This window comes from Ailuropoda melanoleuca, chromosome 2 (genome assembly GCF_002007445.2).
Source record: "Ailuropoda melanoleuca isolate Jingjing chromosome 2, ASM200744v2, whole genome shotgun sequence".
Taxonomy (NCBI): Eukaryota; Metazoa; Chordata; class Mammalia; order Carnivora; family Ursidae; genus Ailuropoda; species Ailuropoda melanoleuca.
This window is the reverse complement of record NC_048219.1, coordinates 135,463,205-135,488,071: the sequence shown is the minus strand read 5'-3', so window position 1 is coordinate 135,488,071 and position 24,867 is coordinate 135,463,205. Positions and strand designations below refer to the sequence as shown.

General features: G+C 34.9%; 1 protein-coding gene across 1 annotated transcript in view; it reads left to right on the top strand.

Moving 5' to 3' along the window:
- The window catches only part of SCN9A (sodium voltage-gated channel alpha subunit 9), a 172,465-nt gene that overhangs the window by 144,160 nt on the left and 3,438 nt on the right, over positions 1-24,867 (top strand). The window contains 8 exon segments of the mRNA XM_034654677.1: positions 2,444-2,617; positions 6,644-6,766; positions 10,634-10,915; positions 11,566-11,619; positions 12,533-12,670; positions 19,214-19,318; positions 21,096-21,366; positions 24,240-24,867. Of these exon segments, the coding sequence (XP_034510568.1) occupies positions 2,444-2,617; positions 6,644-6,766; positions 10,634-10,915; positions 11,566-11,619; positions 12,533-12,670; positions 19,214-19,318; positions 21,096-21,366; positions 24,240-24,867 (1,775 nt within the window).

The window sequence follows — 24,867 nt, the reverse complement described above, 5'->3', positions numbered from 1 at the left end:
CTCAGGGCCTAGAGTGGATAGCCTCTCCTGAAACAGAAGATGAATAGGTATAATGGTACTCTTCTTATCAGGTAGAATGCAAGTAGGAATCTCAACAATGTCTACATTATCTTGCATTCCTAGTAACTATGGAAGTTTTTTCCACGTTGAGTCACCAATGTGACTGAGACTTTTAGAAAGGAGAGTAAAAAAAAAAAAAAAAAAAAAAAAAAATTGAAGTTTAGAGTAATCCCTTGTTCAAAATTTCTAAAAAGGAAGATGACATTTTTTGGCAAGAGGCACTCTCAAAACTAAACCCAGGGGTGCCTGAGTGGCTCAGTTGATTAAGTGTAGGTCTCTTAATTTTGGCTCAGGTCATGATCTCAGGGTCGTGAAATCAAGCCTCATGTTGGGCTCTGCACTTGGCCTGGAGTCTGCTTCAGATTCTCTCCCTCTCCCCTGGTTCCTCCCCCTGTTCAGGCACCTGTGCGTCCACTCTCTCTCTCTGTCTGAAATAGATAAATAAATAAAATCTTTTTAAAAACCCTGAAATTCAAATGAATCATATGAGGAAGAAAAGGGAAAGGTATTTTAAGAAACTACTCTTTTTATTCAGAGATTGGCTAATTAAACTAGATTTTTTAAATAATCTGTCTGTAAAACAAACAAAAGGTGACAGCTGAGTTAGTACATACTTATTATGTTTCAAGATCTGAATGTAGTTTTTTCACTTAATCTTTAAACAATCCTGTGAAATAATGATCATTTTGCTTATTTTACCAATGAGGAATTTGGGCGGAGAGTTTAAAAAGTTGTTTAAAGTCCCAAAGCTAGTAAATTATAGACCCAAAACTTAACTGAGCTGTAAAATCAAAGCCAACCATTTCACTGATTTCTGGCTAGTCAAAAAAGGAGAGCACACACTGTGTAGAAACAAATGAGTGGTAACTGAAAACCTACACCCCAATTACCACCCCAAGTGGTAACAATAAAGCCTACACCCCACATTGGGTAGAGCTCACATAATGATATCCTTGCCTCCTTGCTCCCACGTCCATGAAACTAGTCCTGGAAGTTAGCTAGGAGTCCTGCAGGCTGAATCCTGTTTCCAGCTCTGGGACTAGTCAGAACAGGGTGTCCTCAGGCGGGGTATTTGGCTCTCAGCATCAAGACTTACTACTGGTCCTGCTCTGCACCCAGTTCCAGGAACAGCCCTCTTGTTCTGTGTGATCAAGCCCCGTTCTTATCTTTGCATTTCAAGTATTGAAGCATTGCTATAGTGTCTGTCTGCATTGCTTGCCTGACTCCTCCATAACCTGGAGAGAGGAGGCCAGAAAATCCCGAGGACTGGACGTTTCCCCTTGCACTTCAGTGCCACTGACATTCAGAACTTTGCCAGCTGCTAGAACCTTCTTTCATCATCTTAGTAAGTCTGCTCATTCTCCATATCCCAGCTTCTCTGTCTTCTTCAATATTGATACCAAAAGTTTGCAATAAGTGCCAAGGATCATTGTTAAAGTATTGATAGAAGAACTTGGAATAAGAAGAATGGACAAGCTGGTAGCTATGGATAGGGAGTATAATGTTAACCACCAAGGGTACAGCTCCTTTTGTTTTCATGTTCTCCGATGAAGTGAATATTGTTTAAACTTGAAAGAGAAAATCCTAATACTCTAGACCGGTTCGGTCAGCTATCATTTTCAATGTCTTAGGTGAGCTCAAATCATTAAGTCCATTCTAATTATTTCCCAAGGGACTAGTGGCTATGACTGCAGAATCATTGTCTGTCACTTATTAAAAGTTCTAGAAGAGTGTTAAAAGGTGCCACATTCATGGACGGAGTGTAACAGTGATTTGTAGAGCTAAAGCTTTCAATGAATGATAAAATATTGTGCAGAATTCAAAGAAAGAAGCCATCCTCTGTGTTCTACAGCCCTATAACCTACTGAATTCATTCATTCAGCAAACTCCCTTACCTCCTGCTGTGTTCTTGACACAGCTTAGGCACTGGGAATGCACAAGCATATAAGAACTGAAGGAGATCTCCAAATCCTACTGGTGGGTGTGAAGGACAGTGAAGGGTGAGAAAGATATATATGACTTGACGATCTGGGAATCGTGTCTTAAATTATCAGGATTCATCCAATTTGAAGAGAGGTAAAGGGCAGTCGTATGAAGTATAAATCACTACAAGTATCAGAGATCATGGTTCTTTTAGAGGATTATAAATAATTTTATTCTTTGCACCCTTTCTCTTAACCTCTAGTGACCAGTGGCACATACTAGTAAGAAGTTTAGAACTAAGTGTTACATAGCAGCTGTAAGCCAGAAGAAAGTCAGCTAGCCCATAATAGTATATATCTTTCAGTATAAAATTCTCCACTAGAATTTTATTTCCTGCTTTTGTTATGAATCATAAGCTTTAAGTTGGATGTGAATTGAAATTTGAATACTATTTTCACAGGCTTTTGAAGATATATATATTGAAAAGAAAAAGACCATTAAGATTATCCTGGAGTATGCTGACAAGATATTCACTTATGTCTTCATTCTGGAAATGCTTCTAAAATGGGTAGCATATGGTTATAAAACATATTTCACCAATGCCTGGTGTTGGCTGGATTTCTTAATTGTTGATGTAAGTTGGATTTATTCCTACAAATAGGTGTTATAAGCAACCTTCACTAATGTTGTTAGTTATCATATTTTAATCTTGATTGGCTTTTTGTACTTTGAGACTATAGCTTTATAGGTATTTTTAAAATATTAATATAGCCAATAAAAATATATATGTAAGGAATATTAAAAGAGAAATTCTGCAATGAATGTGAATTCTTTCCTGTACCATTCTAATATTCATAATTTACTTGTGCATATGTTTTCTGCAATCAGAGAAAATGTGATTTTATATACATGTATATATACATGATTTGAATATCATTCCTGTTGGGGAGAAGAACAAAATGAAAACTTGGTGGTGGGGGACGGGAATGGAAAAGGGCAGAGGCACAGATTAAAAAGATAAAACATCGATTTTTTTTTTTTACAATATAAAGTTAGAAAATAAAAGAGGGTAAGGGATATATCAAGTTGTCTGATATGTTAACTGAAAGTTATGTAAAATGGTAGAGCTAAAGTTAAATAACTCTGGGTTAAGGAGTTGGGGAGGAATGGAATTTCAAAATATTTACCTTTGTCACAAGGAGAGAGAAAACCAAAATGAATCACAACTCTTGTCTCCACCTGAAACATCCAACTTACCCTTCATCTCTGGAGTGGCAGTGAAGCAGAAAATAGGCATTGGCAATTTCAAGTAAAAATTCAGAGAACTATTCAATACTTGGATGACAGAAAATATATAAGAATGCTTCAACTTATGCATTATTTTTAACAAAGCAAAACTATTTTTTAGGAATCTTGTTGAAATAGAAAAGAAATCCTAAAATAGCTGTGAGACTAAGGCATCTGAAATAGAAATGGTGCAATATTCAAGTTTATAAATTTATTCTTATTTAGTGTATTCAATTTTACTTTATATCTTAATGATATAATTTAATAATATATCACATATAATAATTACATTATTATTTTAAAAGGCTTTCTTAAATTAATTCTTCACCTCAATTTCCCAATCCAATTTTTCTCAGAATGATTTATTTTTTCCATTTTCTTACTAATTCTCCTAGATTTTCCAAAATCTAGTCTTCACGACTAGGGAAGGGACAACTTATAATCAGTTACAATTCTTAGAGATTTGTTTTCCATCTCATGTGGAATTAGAGGGTGCCATGCAAATTTTTATAGTGTTAACAAGTGCTGTAACCTTTAACCAAGAGTTTGCATCGTCAAACTTTTCAGAAAAGATAAATATTCATTCATAGATACCAAAATTATGAGTAAGCATGACTACAAATAGCCAAATCTGACTGCAAAATTAAACCAAAACTTATCATATCTACTCAAAAGTTCAATTTCTCAACTGTTATCTAAAGCTCAGTAAACTCTTCCTTTAACAGCTCAATAGATAAAGGTATTGCAAACAATAACACTTTTGTTTTCTATATCAGTGATGTGCAAAAGCAATTTTTTCAAGGTACAGCTATACATTACACCTCTTATGTTCTCTTGGGCCTTCTCTGTGACACCTCTAATTTTTGAGGCCTCAATTAGTGACTCATATTGATTGTTCTTTAATTTACTTTTTATATATGTTACCTAGTTCCTGACTAGAAAAATAAATGGTAAGATAGATGCTTTGTAACATAGTAGATTTAAAGAAAGGCTAACCAAAGTAAACAGAAATGATAGAAGGAATGTAGGTTATTTCTTTTCTTTTCTCTTAACCATTAAATATGAATGGGTCTTTTAAAAGTTATTAAAAAATATTTAAGATATTTAAAAACCTTTAAAAATATTATCACAAACATAGTTATTTTCATCACTCAGTCTGTGGAATAAAAGTTTATACATAGAATTAAATTCATTTTAGGTTAAGAAAGAGATAACCATTTCATAGCAGAAATTATTTTGTGTTGTATTTGAAAATATGAACTGGTGATTCTTATATTTAAGAGTATGTAATATGTGGAACTCATATATAGCTTCAATTTTAAATATTATTTAGTATTTTGAGAAAAAGTATACATGTAAATACAAAAATGTACATTACATATTATATATAATATATATTCTATATATAATATTTGTATAATGCAACATGGAGAGCGAAGCTGTACACAATATTCTTGCTGGTAGAGATGCAAATTTAGTGATGCAGATTTGGAGGAGGACCTGAGATTTTATTTCTCAAAAATTGAACCAATTATCTAGAGGAGTTGTTCTCAAAGTATGACCCTGAACCAACAGCATTGGTGGGACTTGTTAGTAATGCAGTTTTCAGGACCTACCCAAGATCTACTCAATCAGAAGCCCAGATGTTGGGACCCAGAAAACTATTGTTATGAGGCTTCCAGATGATTCTGGTGCATACTGAGGTTTCAGAACTGATCTGATTTGATATTCACAGGATGGACTGGTTGGATTTCCGCAGGCTTCTTGAATTGAAATTTATTTGCCTGAGCATTATTCATCAGTATTGGCGTATGTTGTGTAGATACGTATGCATGCATAGATAAACAGATGTGTGTATATCTTCTCAGTCAGAGAGTAATCTCTAGTTTTCTCAATAATATGTTATCTACTATATTCAGTATCGTAACACCTAACAGTGGTTTGGAAGTCGGGTCTGCCATTTCTGTAGGGGCTATTCCCATTATAATGGACATTTAAAAACTTTTTTTTTCCTGATTAAGAGGAGTACTTGCTATTCTAATTAAAAAGCATATTTTCCTAAGTGCACTTAATTGGAAAATAATGGACCTGAATGACTTGGGTGAATTTCAGAATGATATGGGGGAGGATTAGTTCTGCTGGATATGCAGCATAAAAAGTTAAAAAGAAACAATGTTACGTTAAGAAATTTGGAAGCAACTGCACGAGAAAGAACAAAACACTTCAACACATCTTGATTCATAAATCAGTTTACTTGTCTTTGATAGCAGGAGCAGTGAACTTGGGAGCAATGAATTTTTCTACTCTGTCAATAGTTAAATATAAGGAGGTTGACTCTCAGGTGTTCCTAGTCTTCCCTGGAAATTTTTAATCTTTTAGTCAGTATTTAATTCGTAATGAAGAGCTGCATTCCGGACATTGTTCTTAGACATTGCTTCCTGCTACACACACTGCAAAAACAAATGAATTTTTTAAATGGAACTTACTCAGAGACTGAATGCATTTACAGATCCAGATGTGAGGTCATTGAGGAGCTCATTGCTCTATTAACAAAATGTGTATTGATTTTATTTCTGTCCATGTTCTTTCTTCTAAGATAGTTTATGATAAGAACACAAATTTCTGTTGGATACTGGTTATGGTCATTGTGGCTGGTCTACCATGATGAAGTTCTGTATGTCTCTGTTGATTGTAAAACCCATGAGATCACATACTCTTGTGCTCTCTTCCATATAGTTGAGATTTTCTCCCACTATTACTAAGTAAATCTTTGGTGCCAATTCTGAGAAATTGCAAGGCAGAACAGTCTTGTGGGAAATTAGCTCCATCTCAAAATCATGACTCTTCGAAATGCTTTTGCATAAGGTTTATAGTAGGACTGAGATTTGGTCGAGTCAGTGCCACACTCTTATGACTTAGCTTCAGAATCACACACTTTGTTATGCCCTATGTTTTATTATAATTGAAATTTTGATAGTTGCTCTAATTAAATTTATAGCATAAATGTATAACATAAGTTGCTTGAACTAAATGTATAGCATATCTAATTAAATATATCAAGCATAAGTTCAGAATTGTTAAGCGAGTACATAATCATTGATGACAGAAAGTGTGAAAAGCTTGTGTGATTTTTACTCAAATATAAGAATTAACCTACTTTCCTTCTATTTTTATTTTCATTAGCCTTCCTTTAAAGCTATTTCCTTACAAAAGCATTCATTCATCTTACCTGTTTTTAGGCAATGACTAGACAACTTGATATATAAAATATTATTCTTGTTGATCTGCTTTTAGTGATCTTTGAAACTGACTTTTCCTATTTATGCTTTATTACTTCATTGAAATGATTAACAAAAATTTTATTTTTTTGTAGGTTTCTTTGGTTACTTTAGTTGCAAACACTCTCGGCTACTCAGACCTTGGCCCCATTAAATCCCTTCGGACACTTAGAGCTTTAAGACCTCTAAGAGCTTTATCTAGATTTGAAGGAATGAGGGTAAGAAAATGCTGAATTTTCTAATATCTTTATTTTCTAAATGGAGTATAAAATATAAAAAAATGAGTATACAGAAATTATGGACTCTTTATATTTATATGTACATATATCTACATGTCTACACATAGATGGACTGTTTATATATGTGTGTGTACATATGCTTATACATAGTATTCAGTGCATATTGTTTAACAAAGAGTAAATCAAATACAGTAATGCCTCCTTCACATAATATTATTAGGCAGTAATCCAAATAAGTGATTTCTCCTTTTTTAAATGAAAATCTTCTCTATGCTAGGAAATTTAAGTGAAGGGGACACTATTCATTCTGATAACATCTCCCATGTACAAATTATCAAGGACTTGCCTGTATCCAGTGCTCAAAAAATATTTCATAGGGCACTTGGGTGGCTCAGCTGGTTAAGTGTCTGCCTCTGACTCAGTCATGATCCCAGAGCCCTGGGATCGAGTCCTGCATGGGGATCCTTGCTCAGCAGGGAGCCTGCTTCTCCCTGTGCCTGCTGCTCCCCCTGCTTGTGCTCTCTTTCTATCTCTGCCAAATAAATAAACAAAATCTTTAAAAAACATTTTTTTAAGAGCTACCCTGGGTAGGAATCATAAGAAAAAACAGAGAAATGAAGTGGCATCAACCACCACCTTAAATTCCATCCTTAAAATAAATGTTTCAGTGAAAGTAGAATTATCTCCAAATTACATTTGACAAAACTAAAGCTCTGAGAATTTACGTAATTTGTACTAGGCTGCATGGTGCCTGAAAGAAGATCATTTTGTAGAGACAAACAAGGTGAGATAAATAATGACTAGTAGCAACGTAGCTTTAAGGGGTGTATTAAACCAGCAACTTCATAAAATACATGGAGGACAATGACCTTATTCTCTCTAATTACTCCACATTCTTATTTATTGCTGCTCCTGAAATTTCCTTTTCACCAGCATTACACCTGCTTTCTCATGTTTCTGTTTTTCCCTTGGCTGGTAGTGCTTCTCCCTGCCGTGTCTCAACCCTAACTCATCAGTATAGCAGATACCTATCCAACCAGTAAGCCTCAATTTAAATTTGCTTTGTCTCTTCACCATCAGGCATAAGTGGGCATCCTCCCTGTATGCTCAGACATACAAAATCCTTGTTATATTGTTGTGTGTGTGTGGCTTTTTTTTTACTTATTTATCTGATTGCCTCTCTACCTGTAGTCCCTGAATAACTCAACATGCAGATTAGTCTATCTCACTGCTTCTCTAAGTGCAATCCACAGACCAGTCATCAGCATCATCTGAGAACCTATTAGAAATGCAAATGCCCAGGTCCCACTCCAGACATACTGGATCATAAACTCTGGGATGGGGCTTGGAAATCTGAAACCTCAGGTGAAATCAGAGATCTTTTTGTCTAGCAGATCTTCAGTGTTATCTCTGCTAAACTATGACTGTCATGTCTACTGCTTAATGCAGTCAGTGTACGAGGCTCCCGTGTATATGAGAGATCATGATTGTACAAAAAAAATGATAAGTGTAAGTCAATCTTTTTTATCATATAAGAATTGAAAAATTACAAGTTACATTATTATACAGAAAGGTGGTATTGGAATCCATTGTCATTACCTTCATTTTTTGAGCACTGGTAGAATGTTACAATCTATCTAGAATTTATGACTGATTTCTGGACTCCAACAGATAATATCAGTATACTGCATTTTCATGAATGAAGAATATACTTTCTCCTACAAAACTACTTCCCTTAGCAAGTAAGCCAGCCCATTATTTTATCCTCTTTGCTCTTTATCTATTATAGAGCTGAACTGGATGCAGGAGAATGTTTTAACATATTTGGAGGACCAGATATGTCTCTTTAGCATTTATTAACCATGCAGAAAGGATATGTTCCTTCACACTGCAGGATGGTTCTGAAGAATAAATGAAGTAATGATTTGAGGCATTTTGTAGTTAGCTTCCTTTGAGTTTTGAGGCTCTTAAGCTTTTTGACTTCCCCAAATGGCTTCTTATCAGACCGACATGTACCTACCTCCCTCAGAGACCCACCATTGCTCACATTCTTTAAGCAAACATTTTAAACACCTGCTATGTGTCAGTTATTATGCTATAAAAAGAGCACAATGGTGAAGAAACCCCGCCCCCCAACACTGAATAGGGACAAAAATCATGGAGAGACAGACAGGGGAACAGTAGTTACTCTAGGACATCAGCTATAAAATAGTAAGCACGCAGTTCTACAGAAACGTGGAGGGTGGAGTGTCTTCCTGGGGAAGTGTATGAGGGCCTCACAAGGAGTTGACATTGGAGCCATGACTGAAAGAGTGGTCCCAAATCCCAGGCATGTAGGAACTCCAGGCAGAGACACTACCTGGGGGAGAAGAACAGGCTTGAGTGTGCAAGGCATGTTTGAGCAATGACTGGAAGATCAATGGGCCTAGGTGATAAACACAGTGGGGAGGGCAATAGGAAGTGAGGAGGAAAGCATAGGCTTGATAAAGAGTTGGCCACTTTGAACTTTATTCTCTACCCCTTTTACTGTTGTGTACAGTATCAGAATCTCATAAAAATATGAATCATCTCATTAAAAAAGTGCACCCATAATGTTTTTCATATAATTTCATGCTCACACGGAACCTCAACAGGTCATAGACCCTAGGGTAATAACTATTGCTCTAGGCCAAAGGTCAACAAACTAAAGCCCCACAGGCTGGTTGCTCGTTTCGTAAGGGAAGTTTTACTGCTCCTCAGCCATATCCATTTGCTTATAATTTATCGCCACAGTGGCAGAACTGAATAGTTGCTGCAGAGACCATATAACCCTCCAAGCCTAAAAGTATTTAAGAAAGCGTTTGCCAGCTCTACTCTAGACAATCTCAAAAGTAGTCAGGGACGCTTAATGTTTCACCATTTGGAAAAAAGAGGGAGCACAAGGCTCTTACTTAACAAATTGGTCTTTAATACATTTGGACTCAAATTCAGACTAGAGTTGAAGTATAAAAAGACAGATAGGTTTTGAAAGGTGGGGTAATTAGGAAAATCTGGAGAGTGGTCTGCATGCAGGAAAATTGAAGTGGCAAGAGGCCCTGGTCATTAATGGAAATGCTGAAAAGCAGAAACAAAGGAAGTAGTAAAGATAAACTACTTCAGTTTTATTTTAACCGAGGCAAGCATTATCTGTATTTAGCCAAGGACATATATATAAAGTGTATTTAGACTTAGAACAATAAATCTGAAAAGTTGGCTCTCTTTTAGCAGATGAAGAAACAGAGGTCCCAAGGTCTGAATTGAATTCACGTATCATACAACTAGCAAAACCAATTAGATACAATGAAAGACTCCTAACCTCAACTCCAGCGTATATACACCAGTAGCTTCTCAATATGGGAGAATTTTAGCACTGGTCATTCTAGGACTATGAACCTGTGAATGTACATTTTATTTATTTGTTATCATTCATACTTAGAAATTTCCTTTTTTTTTTCCCTAGAGTATGCAGATTTACGACTTCACCTTACATATATCAGGTTTTTGGTTTATTATTTTTATTTTTTCAGTTATTTAAGCTGTGGTGTCATTCTAGTTACTTTGTTTTGCATCGTGGCTATTAGTTTCAATGTGTGTTCATCATATATTTTAGTAAACTTGTTGTTCACAGGGCTCCTGTCTCATTTTGTCTTGCTGGGCATACTACTGAGCATAGACATTCAATTAATACATGTTGGTTGGTGGTTTGATGTCTTAAACATGTAAGGGTGGCTTTTCTAATTTCTTTAATTCTGCGTTGTGTTTCATTAATGTTGACCATTTAACATTTTTCCTACTCCTAATCATCCTTTTCTTTCTTTTGAATACTAGGTGGTCGTGAATGCCCTCATAGGTGCAATTCCTTCCATCATGAATGTGCTACTGGTGTGTCTTATATTCTGGCTAATATTTAGCATCATGGGAGTAAATTTGTTTGCTGGGAAGTTCTACGAGTGTGTTAATACCACAGACGGGTCACGCTTTCCAACAAATCTAGTTCAAAATCGTTCCGACTGTTCTGCGCTGATGAATGTTAGTCAAAATGTACGATGGAAGAACCTGAAGGTGAACTTTGATAATGTTGGACTTGGTTACCTGTCTCTGCTTCAAGTGGTAAGTGACCCCTGTCATGAATGCTTGATGTTTTAGCAGACACTAGATGAGGGATAGAAGTCATTCTTTAAATAATCTATTACCTAGAAATTAAACATAAGGTACTTTGTGACTTTAAAAAGGGGACTTGGTCTTTCTTGAACATGTACTTATAAAACATGAGTTAAGAAGCAAAGATTCCGTTGCATTTGAGAGTCATTAATTCATAATTGACTTTTGGTGTCACGTGGCTCCTCGCTGTTTGCACCACCTGAATGTAGCTCCAAAAATAAATAGTTTTTGGACTGCCAATTTTACACTACATGGGAATGAGAAGAACTTTCCACTATCATAGAGGATCCTTAAGAAATGGAGAAAAAATGTTTCTTGCCTTGTTCATAAAATTCTCCTCTACCTCTGGAAAAATAAAAGTTCATGTGAAAACTTTGTAGGAATTGTAACAACCTGGAAATAATTAACTAGGACTAAGATTTAGAATGTAACTTGGGACTATGTCCTTTTTGTTCTTGACATAGCAATTTATATTAAATTGATATTTTGAAATATAGTAAAACTCAGTGATTCGATGTCACTAAATGTAACAATAAATGGGCTAAACTCATGTACGGCTATTTGAGTATGAGCCTAACATTCAGATTTTATTGTTATAGGCAACATTTAAGGGATGGATGGATATTATGTATGCAGCTGTTGATTCTGTCAATGTAAGTATTGGTCAGTATTACACTAAACTTACAATTTCTAAGGCTCCTTAGTTTAGTTCAGCCATTTTCAAATAGTAGCTCCAAGGAGCCCTTGGTATGTACACACAAAACGAAAAACTTCCACCTAATAATAGACTAGCAATTATGTGTGCAGCGCTTGGTGACAGAGCTTGCTCAAATTCTGGCCCTCTCAGATCATACAAGCTCTGCAGCCGACTTGGAACAAATTACTTTGCCTCTCTCGGCCTGTTTATTGACTGAAAAAAAAAAAATTCAATGTCCACTTGATGGCATTGCTCTGAGTATCTGAAAAGAAAATGTGAGTAGAGCACTTTGCTCAGCCTGGGAAAAACAAGTGCTCAATAAATATGTTTATCAAAATAAGAATTCAATAACAAATGTTATTCATGGGTTTTAAAAATTTTACTCACAGCTTTTATTGTTTTTATATTTAAAATGCTGTGGAAGAGTTTATGTGAAATGAGTTCCATGCTAAGAAAGTTAAATCCAGTGGAAGACATTTCTGTCATCAAATGAAGGAAAAAAATCAACAAAATTTCTACAAATATGGTTATCATCTCTTTTACATTTTTTTTTCTGGAAATAGAAAACGTACATTAGGTCATGAAGTTACTAAATTGTCCTGCCAGTCTGAGAGCAAGTACTACATTTAGTTAAGTCCTTTGTAGTCATTTGAAGATTATACTCATATACATAGTAAGCATCTAATAAATATTTACTTAATGTTGAATAAATTTTTAAGAATGTTTATGTTGATCCTTAAAATGCTATGGCTTCTGAAAAGCCAAGTTCACCTAGGATAGAACTATTTGGATTAACTTGTCAAACCATGTGAAAAAGAAAATGATTAATGTTATTGTCAACATACTGCTAACTTTTGTTAATTTTATAGGTAGACAAGCAGCCCATATATGAATACAATCTCTACATGTATATTTATTTTGTCATCTTTATCATCTTTGGGTCATTCTTCACTTTGAACTTATTCATTGGTGTCATCATAGATAATTTCAACCAACAGAAAAAGAAGATAAGTATTTTAAGGTTTTTATACTGCAGTGAAAAATATGAACAATTATTTTCCTAAAAACATAATGTGAAATTTACTTTGATATCAATTAGTAATTAGCTACATTAGAACTTCATTTATTTTTCAAATAATTGGCCAGAATACAGTACAGATATGCTTAATCTCATGCATCTCTGCATAGAAAATAATTATTTCCTAAGTCATGACTATTTTTAGGCAATATGACAAGTATTCTTTTTTTCTCAGTGTTCCTTATAAGATACTAATAATTAATAAATAAAAATTAGCGTACTAATTATGTATTTATTCAAAACACATTTCCTTCATTCTCTGAGCCACTGTTCTGTGAGGTACGTGGTCCTTGATGGACAACAACACAGGATATGGTTCCTGAGCTCAGGGAGTTTACATTACAGCAGAAAAAATGATACATGTGTTGGAAATTAAGATTTGTTAAATGTTGCAAGTGAGATACCTTCCTGAGATTTCTGTTTGATTACCCTTCACATCAACTATATTAATTTATTAGGGCTTCTGTAACCAAGTACCACAAACTGGTGGCTTCCAACGACAGAAATTTACTTTCTCAGTTATGGAGGCTACAAGTCCAAAATCAAAGTGTTGGCAGGGCCATGCTCTCTTTAGAGCCTCTAGGGGAGAATCCTTCCTTGCATCTTCCAGTGTCTTGTAGATCAAGTGTTACTTGGCTTAGGGAGCATATCTTCAGCCTCTGCCTCCGTGGTCACATGGTGTGCTCCCTCTTTGTGTCTCTTTCCTTTTCTTAAAAGGACACTGGTCATATTGGTTTACGCCTCACCTTAATTTAATTACATCTACAATGACAATATTTCCAAATAAAGTAATTCTGAGGTACCAGGGATTAGGACTTTAAAATATATTTTGGGGGGGGACACAATTCAGCCTAAAACATCCACCATAAAATGTATTATTATTATAGACTTCGTCTTATAAATGTGGGCAGCCACAAAGAGGTTAATGATTGACCCAAGATCACACACCTGGTAAGTAAGTGATAGTTTTGATAGTCAGCAGTTGATCCCATATACCTCATATATTTTTTAGGTCCTCTACTATGCTATATCCCCCAAGATTATAATATGAAATAATGATAAGTGTAATAAGAAAAGTTAACAAAACCATGACAACAAAAAAGAAGTGGGGAGTCAGAGCTAAAAATAGATACAAAAAGAAAAAACAGCTATAGAAAGTTGTACGACTTATGTGACAATTGGTAGGCCTTGGAAGATGAATAAGAAGACTTGTAGCAACTGAGAGGTAGAAAGATGAATAATCCACAGGGAAGGGTAGAGAAATGTGTGAGCACATGCATAGGGCTGACGAAAGAAACAACAATCCAGGAGGAATAGCCTTCCATCCAGTTTGAGTGGAGTTTTGAGAACTTCTTTTTAAGTTTTTATTTAAATTCCAATTAGTTTACAGTGTAATATCAGTATGATGGGTACAATATAGTGATTCAACACTTCCATCCAACACCCACTGCTCATCACAAGTACCCTCCTTAATCCCCATGCCCTATTTAACTAGTCTCCCCCCTCCCCACCTCCCCTCTGGTAACAATGGAGTTTTAAGAAAAGAATAGTAAAATATGGGGTCTTGTTGAGAGCAGATTTGAAAATCCGTGTTAGATCTTTTTCAGTAGGATCTGATGTGTCACTGAGGTATTTTGAGCAAGGGAGCACATATAATCAGGACATTGGCATTTATTAAGATTTGATGATGTGTCTGATTCTGTGTAAAGTACTCCACATGTGTAATCTTAGGTTGTACAACAAATCTAAAAGGCGTCCTATCCTCACTTCCCCTCTCAGAGAGGTTGTGTTATTTGCATGCTGTCTGAGAGCTAGGAAGGAGCTTTAGCAGAGATCCAACTGGAGTCTCGTCTTCCAGAGACCATGAAAACTCAGTCCTGATTTAAAAAATGAATCCAATAATGATGTATTAATGCTTGGAGAGAGACCAAATACTAGGTCAGACTCTGCATTACCTGCCAACCCAACCACACTTAAGTCTTCAGTTAGTCATTTGCAGCAATGGAGAATATGGGATATGTTCAATGAAGAGATTGTAGGGGATAGAGTCTACAGTACTGTCTGTGATTTGCAAGAGATAGAGCATCTAAGAAGTCTCAGTTTTCCTGTCTAAGTTGACTGAGGTACTGTGGCTGTAGCACCATCCACAGGAAAAGATACCTTTCAAAGATAAGGAGTGGAATCCAAAGAGTGATATTAGATACCGGCTTAGCATCTCAGAAAAGACGAATGAACATGCAATGAAATATCATTATTGTACATGATTGATATTCACAATTGGGAGAAAATTTAGTAAATGTTAAATGTTATTTATGCTTACATTTTCAAATACAGGGGTTTTTTTTTCAAAGGTATTTTAAAATTCCATCTTCCATTCTTACATTTAATATCTGAGAGTTACACTTAGCTAACATTATCATATATTCATGCCTTTACACAGAGAATCTTTAAAAATTGATAATTAAACTTGAAAGTAATTCTACAAAGTATACTCTAATTTTCAATTTAATTATTTTTTTCAATTTTTGTCATTATAAATGTGTATATGTAAGCATATCCATGATTCCCCAGTATTCCCTGAACAGGATAAATTAGACATATATCTAGATAAAGCCATGTGACCATGAACAGGACGGCCACAGCCCTAATTGCTTTAACCTCCTTGCTTTTAAATATTATTCTTGCAACAGGAATTGCCACTGGAAGAAAATAGGATGGGTTGACACCATTACCATTACTTTCAGGCAAAAGTTACTAATTTAGAAGCACTGGCAACTACCACTACCTTCCTTCCAGTATTTCATTTGCGGTTTAAGCGTGCCTTTTGTTTTCTGACCTTTTCTGAATGGCTTCAGGTTTCTTTCCACCCTAAGAGAAAGAACCAACACTTTACTGCATAGGAGCCTTTCTGCTAGATACTTTGTAGATACAAATTCATCTAATCCATAGCACAGGCTAATGAAAGTGGCATCTTTACACAAAAGTGCTTACACTGGCCTAGTAAGGATAAGTAGCTTGTTTCAAATCAAGTAACAGGTCCATTGGCAGTCATGATCCAAAGGTCTGTTTGATTTCAAAACCCATGTTCTTTTCATAGTGTATTCTTGCCTCTTAAGGCTTTTTAACTTCAGTACTTTGGTCTCAGCTCATGGCCCTACCAACTTACCCATACCTCTTCATAACCAAACCCACTTTACTAGTTTTTCCAAATACCCTTTACTTATACAGGTAATGTTTTCATTTAATAAGTTCATGTGATTTACAGTTTAATTCATCAGAAAACATACTTGGAAAAATTAGAAACAAATTATTAATAGGCTCAAGTTATAAAAGGGAAAACATGTAGTATATTTACACAAAGACCTAGTATAGACCTGGGTACATATGGGTAAATTCTAAGTAAAGCAACCCCTTTTGGTAACTATAACCTTGTTAAGAAGGTTAATAACAACTGCAGTAACATCAACTAACAATTATTGAGGGCTTATGTATCTGGCATGCTGCTGAGCGCTTTAAATGCATTATCTCAGTTGATCCTCCCAACAAACCATCGAGGTGTTACAACATGACTTATCCTTAAAGACCCTAAGAAACTTGCCCGAGGACAACAGAGATAGGATTTGAGCAAAGATGATCTGACACCAGAACTAAATTGTTAAGTACTATGTAACACAGCCTTGACATAGTGTGTAATATTTAAAAAGCCCAGCCTGATGGCTAGAATGTCTTTCATCTAGCTTTTAAAGGGATGCATTTTTTATAAGATCTCTAAAGCTACAGTAAAACCAAACCAAACCAAACAACACAAGCTCCTCTATTGGAGCATCTTGTAATCTCCTGGTTTCATCCCACCTCTTAGTATTTTGGCATGATTTTAAGAGAAGTTGAAATTTGCTACTTTGATTTTTACCTCGAATTCATAGTTCTCTTCCCAGTGTTTTCCTAGCTTCTTCTGGTAAGTTCTAGATGTGTTATGGACTCAGCCGTTGCTCATGAGTGGTTCTCTTAACATTGGCCTGAAGGCTCTCCCTGATGCCTAGTATCAGTAAGATAAATACCCAAGACTGTATATCAACTAGAATAAAGGGAAATTAAAATGCATTAAGAAAGAAAGAGGAGTCTGGTTACCATTAGGTATTTGATAAATTTTTAAAAATGCAATATAATAGGAAACTGAATATTGCCTGATCCAAGAAAATTAAGGGAAACCATAACCAGATCATCTTTATTTTTTTATAATAATATTTTTTATTATATTATGTTAGTCACCATACAGTATATCCCTAGTTTTTGATGTAAAGTTCCATGATTCATTACTTGCGCATAACACCCAGTGCACCATGCAATACGTGCCCTCCTTAATACCCATCCCAGCCTATCCCATTCCCCCCCACTCCCCAAAGCCCTCAGTTTGTTTCCCAGAGTCATAAACAGATCATCTTTAACTACAGGACCCTACAAGTTAAGTAAAGATTTGAGAACTATAAATTCCCAAAATAAATTCCTAATTACATGGATTATACCAATTTATCCCATAACTAAAAAGTTGATATTATAGATCAATGTAGAAAATACGTGAATATGTAAAAATTACAGATAATTTTAAGAAAATTAGCATACCCTAAAAGAACAGGTAGGGCTTCTAAGCATCTTTTGTGAGATTTAAACTCTTATAGTGTTGAAAAGATCAAAAAACTTCATTTAGATGTTAGTTATTTTTACTATTGAAACTTAAGGTGTGTACTCAAGAAGTCCTTTAGAGATAATGCTAAGCGAAATAAGTCAAGCAGAGAAAGACAATTATCATATGGTTTCACTCATTTATGTAACATAAGAAGTAGGAAGATCGGTAGGAGAAGAAAGGGAAGAAAGGGGGGGTAAACAGAAGGGGGAATAAATCATGAAAGGCTGTGGACTCTGGGAAACAAACTGAGGGCTTCAGAGGGGCAGGGAGTGGGGGATTGGGATAGGCTGGTGATGGGTATTAAGGAGGGCACATATTGCATGGTACACCTGGTGTTATACACAAGTAATGAATCATGGAAATTTACATCAAAAACTAGGGATGTACTGTATGGCGACTAACATAATATAATAAAAAATTATTATTAAAAAAAAAGAAGAAGTCCTTTAGGTCAAGGATCCTGGATCATTGGTAATTTTCTCAATACCCAGAATGCTGTTATGTATAATGTTGGCACCCATAATGTTTATGTTGAAATTCCTTTATTGGAATGAAAAAAGTAGCTAACCAGTTTCTTGAAACACACACACAGATATATTTGTTACATGTTCATTTTACAGTAGCCTCCCCCACCCCTTATCTACAGGGGATGTTCCAATACCCCAGTGGATGCCTGAAACCACAGATAGTACAAAACCTTAAAAACAACAACAACATGTTTTGCTCCTACATACATACCTGTGGTAAAGTTTAATTTATAAATTAGGCACAGTAAGACATTAACAACAATAACTAATAATAAAATAGAACAATATACTGTAATACAAGTTATGTGAATATGGCCTCCCTCAAACTATTTTATCCTGCTGTACATACTCTTCTTGTGATGATGTGAGATGATAAAATGCCTATATGATGAGATGAAGTGAGGTGAATAACATAGGCATTGTGATGTAGCTTGGGCTATTATTGACCTTCTGATGGTGTGCCAGAAGGAGGATCACCTGCTTCCAGACCACAGTTGACCATGGGTAACAGAAACTATGGAAAGGGGTACCATGGATAAGAGGGCACTACTGTTTATTCTTTTTCCATGCTAAAGGAATATGGCATTTGTAAATGAATACAAATGAGTATAAAAATATTTTTGCTATTGTTTTGGCCCCTACTTTTCATTAGAGTCCCAAATATTAGCCAAATCATCAAAAAAGATATTCGGTATTCTTATTTCTTATAACCCTTCCTAATATATTGGTTTATCTAGCAATAGAATGCCTGATGAAGAAAGGAGGGGGTGGGGGGATGGGGTAACCGGGTGATGGGTATTATAAAGAGGGCATATGTTGTGATGAGTATATGTTGTGTTATATGCAACTAATGAATCATTGAACATTACATCAAAAACTAATGATGTACTATATGCTGGCTAACTGAACATAATAAAAAAATTAAAATAAAATAAAATAAAATGCCTGATGAGACAAGTAGCAGATAAAATGAAATATCAGCACATAGTTTAAAATAACACAGGTTACCTCACCAAAAGAAAATTGGGGCAATAATTACTATATGCAATATATATATTTTATATATGCACATTACATTATTTATGGAGAGTCATGGGCCTATATCTAAGTAATTATTTAAGACATTTTATTTATAGCTATGTGGCACATAATAAAATGCATTTTATTTCTGTATAAAACATTTTTAACCTGTCTTAATGATCTGAGGAAAGATCTAGACAATGATTCTGGTTTTAACTAGGTTTATTTTTTATTTCTTTACCTTGGAGGTCAAGACATCTTTATGACAGAAGAACAGAAGAAATATTATAATGCAATGAAAAAGCTGGGATCTAAGAAACCACAAAAGCCAATACCTCGGCCAGGGGTAAACAAAACAAAACAAAACAAAAAAGTAAAACCAGTTCATCCTTAAACAACACAGGTGTTAGGGGCACCAACCCTCTACACAGTTGAAAGTCTGTGTATCAACTTTTGACTTCCCCGAATCTTAACTACTGATAGCTTACTGTTGACCAGAAATCTTACCGATAACCTGAACAGTTGATGAACACATAGTTTACATGTTATATGTATTATATACATATGTATATACATACATACATCCTTACATAAGGTAAGCTAAAGAAAATGTTATTAAGAGAATCATAAAGAAGAGGATATACATTTACAGTACTATACAGTATTTATCTAAGAAAAGTTCATGTATTAGTGGACCCATGCAGTTCAAACCTGTGTTGTTCAAGGGTCAACTGTATATGTACACATATATATCTCTGTCATATAAATTTTCAAATTATTTTTAATTCATCTTTAATGTACAACTAGTTCTTAAACATAAATGCTAATATTTGAACAAAAGTCCTTATAAAATTAAATGTATGTATTTTGAACATTATCATAATTCTTAATATTCTTATTTTTAATTTTTCTATCAAAATGAAAAGTAATTATATATGGTTTTACTTTTATATTAGCTACATAGCTTACTACAAGTACAATGGCCTGTAGAGGATACATATAAAATTTACTTTTGATTGAAATATATTTATCTAAATGAAGATTTTATGATGTAGTGACTGCTATCTATCAGTAGGATAACACTAACTTGCAGATTTTTGATATTGTGACAGATAGCTAGAGAAGCAGTTGGGCTAATCATGAATCTAAACTTTTTTTCTACCGTGACGTCAAAGACCAGAACGGGCTCAGATGGAAATAGTGAGTCTTAGCAGTCAAAGGATAGTTTGTATTCCTCTAACCATTGGGGGCAAACAAAAGTTTAACTGCATTATATGCATTTCAATTTATATTCAACGTAACATACCCTGCCAAAGAGTCATGGCTGAAGACAAAGCCAGTTAGTACCCAGCTGTCTACATGAGGATCACCGGCACTTTTTAAGTGGACTCATTGCCGGATCTCAGCCAACCTACTGAATCACAGTCGATGGATCTGAAGCCCTGGTATTTAATATTTTACTTGCCCTACTTGATCTTGGTAAGATGCCTTAAAACTTTCCTATGCAACTATTAAAAAGGATTTTAAAAGCTAAGTTTTCTGGAAAGCATAACACTGGCGGTGAGATTAAAAGGAAAGGTGACATGTAAGTATGGATATGTATGGAAATCTGTATTCTATACATGAAAGAGATAGGAAATTATAGGTCTCTGATACCATAGCAGTCATATCAGTGCAAGACCATGTAACATACTAGCTAAAATAATATGACAAAGTAGAAATTTAGAGACCTGTTATTTTATTAACTTGAAATACTTCAGGTAGTGGAGCTGAGGTTTTCTTAGTAAAAAATTACCTGTGACTATGGCAATTCATGTATAACATACCAGGGTGGATGAGTTTAAAAGCAAATGTTAGTATACACAACCAAGTGAAATCTGGCTGGTCTGGTATATAGCAGAAGCCAACAACAAAAACAAAAAGTTTTCATTCTCTCTGAGTTAGATTTAACTCATTAATAACATTTCTTCTAGAAATCAAGAACCTATGACCAAGGATAATTTATGCAACTTTTGAAGACATACCTTTTCAAAATATTTTTTACTAATGTAATGATGATGAATACTTGCAAAATCTACGCTACATTCCATATTGCTCTTGTTGGTTTTTTTTTTTTTTTCCAGAACAAATTCCAAGGATGTATATTTGACCTAGTAACAAACCAAGTTTTTGATATCACCATTATGGTTCTTATCTGCCTTAACATGGTAACCATGATGGTAGAAAAGGAAGGACAAAGTGAATACATGACTGATGTTTTATATTGGATAAATGTGGTTTTTATTATCCTCTTCACTGGAGAATGTGTGCTGAAACTGATCTCCCTCAGACACTATTACTTCACTGTAGGGTGGAACATTTTTGACTTCGTGGTTGTAATCCTCTCCATTGTAGGTAAGACCATTTTGAATCAAACTAAATTACACATATGCTCAGAGAAGCTTCTGAATTCTTGACTGTAAATGTTTTTGAGTACATAAGTAAAATGAAAGAAAGGGGGAAACTTAAAAACAGAACTAAATGAAACAAAGACTTCTGTGTTAGAATTCCTGGGTTCATGCTCCAGGTCTCGAAGCCACAACTTTTCTATTTATTGGAAGCATGTAATACTCCTTGCTATTTGATTTCCAAGATTATCCTTCACAGAAGTAACAACTGTGTCTACATGTAGGTAAGTAGTAGAAAGACCTATATGTAGGTAGGAAGACCAAAGCAGAATCTGAAATCACTTCTAGTTTTAGCACATCGTGAGAACTGTCCCTTGATTAATGATCATTAATAGCCAGAATATGCCTGACTCTTTGTGAAAATTCTTTCTGAATTTGAAGTAAAGGTAAGGCCTCAAGAAATGCCATTTTCATTTCTTATGGCTTCATACTTGGCAAGTCTATAAAACAGAATTATTTCTCAACCAACCCCAGTCGTGGCCGTGAATCACAGTACATGATTTTATACTTCTTCCCCTTTCATTACTATAGCTGTTTCTCTGTCCTCTTGTTTTCTCAGTATCTGCACATGCCTTGCCCAGTATTTTAGGGTTGCATTTATTTTTAGAATTACAAATTTTAGACAGAAAGAGATTGTGGAGATTATTTAATACACATTGAACTCACAGATGATAAACAGCCAGGCCCAGAAAGGTTAAAGGTCACATAACCTAACACCTCAATATTAAGTACCATGTCACTTAGAAGAGGCATTCAAAATCAATTTTTTGAAATAAGGCTATTAAGAAAGTATTAAGATATAATAAAACAAATTAAAATTTAGGTAGGAATCTCAGAATAATAACAAGCAAAATAGTGGAAGCATTCCCATGAAGTTGGGAAGAAAAAAGAGTGTTCCTCTATCACCTCTATTTTTAACCGTGTTGACTGATGCAATTAGATAAGAAAACAGAGGGGTACATAGAGCAAATGATCTTTATCTTCAGATCATATTATGACATGCTTTAAAAATGAAAAAGAATCAAACCAAAAAATGGATTCAATTAGAATTCAAAAGGTACAAACTTTAAATTTCATGTATCAATATTCATAAATGTTTTATATGTGGACAAAAAATTTAGAAAATATACCTAAAGAAAAATCTCATTTGCATTTGCAATAAAAATAAAGTAAAATATCCACTAACAACTTTAATAAACGCATAAGACTTCTATGAGGAAAGGTAACAGGCATAAAAGAAGTCTTAAATAATTGGAAGGCTTTTCTTAGATAAGAAGGCTATCACTGTAATCATGACATTTTTGGAATAAATTAATTTGTAAATGCAGTGTTGTCCCAATGAGAATATCAATAAGTCTTTTTGCCTGATGGAAATAATATATTGGCAATGTAAGTCTAAATGATTCTAAAATTGATCTGGAAGAAAAATTAAAGAAATGAGGGGTGCCTTATATTGCTAGATACTTAGATTATTATAACATGGATGAAGTAAAACAGGGTTTTAAAAAGCTCAATGGGTTCATATAGATAATTCAAAATTTAACATCACCATATAGAGAATTACTAATTTGCTCAGTAGAAAGATAACATGAATCAAAAATTAAAGTGTAAAAAAATAGATTCAAGAAGAAATAGATTTATAACTATGAACCTGAAGAGCCCTTCCTATTTATGACAAAAATTTGAGTCTATGAAGAAGAAAATAACAGATTATATAAAAAATCAAAATACTCTATGGAGTAAAACTCACCACCACCTCTCCCCAATCAAAAAGATTGAAAGACAAAACACAGGGGAAAATCGTACGTAACATGTAAGGCCAACAAAGGATTAGCACTTTCTGTAGAAAAATAGTCCTCCTAAATCAATAGGAAAATAGTAAATCTCTCATTAGAAAAATGGGCAAAGGACTTGACACAGCCAAAAAGAGAAGGTTGAAAGTAGCCAACAAGCACACAAAATGTCCAATAAACAAGAAAAAAAATGTGGATTTTTTTCTAACAAAATTTATGATGAGATGTTTTGAAACATCATAAAGATTTTCTGGTAAAAACTCTAAAGAACCACAATACTGGTTGAGCCTGTGGGGGATGAGCACTTTCCTATATCACTATGGAGAACTGTACAGGCTTTCTGGAGATAGGTTTGCTGATACATAAGACAAATTTAAATACACTGTTTGATCTTCTATTAGTATATTATCCAATGATGCTCATGTAACTAGAAAAAATATACCTACTTGATATTTATCTCAGCCAAAAATATTGAAAACAACATAAAATTCTTCAATATGTGGTTATTTGGACAGAATATTATGAAACTATAAGAAATTACATTGTTGCCATTTGAATGGAAGTATTTCCATGACATGATGAAGTGACTCAAATGGATTATAAAAAATGCGTATGTAACACAATTACATTCATATGATAATGTGTGTGTGTGCTTGCACAGAAAAATGTCTAAAGTGATACTCAACAAAATAGTAACAGTTATTATAATGGTATTTCAGGTGATTTAGATTTCCTTTTAAGCATTTTACTGTATTGCTTGAATTTTCTACATGAGTAGGTATCACCTCTATAATCAAAAATTATTATGGAGGAAAAAAAATGTCCACAAAGTAAAGGGAGGGGAAATGTCACAATTGTAATATCATTCATTTTCCTTTGGGATTGCTCAATCTTTTGTTATGAAATTGCTTTCAATATAAAATGACAGTCCTGAATCATAAGAGAGAAGATGGCAGATAAAATTATTTAAAAGTCATGATTTTCTGTAGCATGGAAATTTAACTATTTCCATCCCCTCCCTTACCAGGTATGTTTCTGGCTGAGCTGATAGAAAAATACTTTGTGTCTCCTACCCTGTTCCGAGTGATCCGGCTCGCCAGGATTGGTCGAATCTTGCGTCTGATCAAAGGGGCCAAGGGGATCCGCACGCTGCTCTTCGCTCTGATGATGTCCCTTCCGGCCCTGTTTAACATCGGCCTCCTGCTCTTCCTGGTCATGTTCATCTACGCCATCTTTGGAATGTCCAACTTTGCCTATGTTAAAAAGGAAGCTGGAATTAATGACATGTTCAACTTTGAGACCTTTGGCAACAGCATGATCTGCCTGTTCCAAATTACCACCTCTGCTGGCTGGGACGGACTGCTAGCACCTATTCTCAACAGTGCGCCCCCTGACTGTGATCCAAAAAAAGTTCATCCTGGAAGTTCAGTTGAAGGAGACTGTGGTAGCCCCTCTGTTGGGATATTCTATTTTGTCAGTTACATCATCATATCATTTCTGGTCGTGGTGAACATGTACATCGCTGTCATCCTGGAGAACTTCAGTGTTGCTACTGAGGAAAGTACTGAGCCCCTGAGCGAGGATGACTTTGAGATGTTCTATGAGGTCTGGGAGAAGTTTGATCCCGATGCCACCCAGTTTATAGAATACAGCAA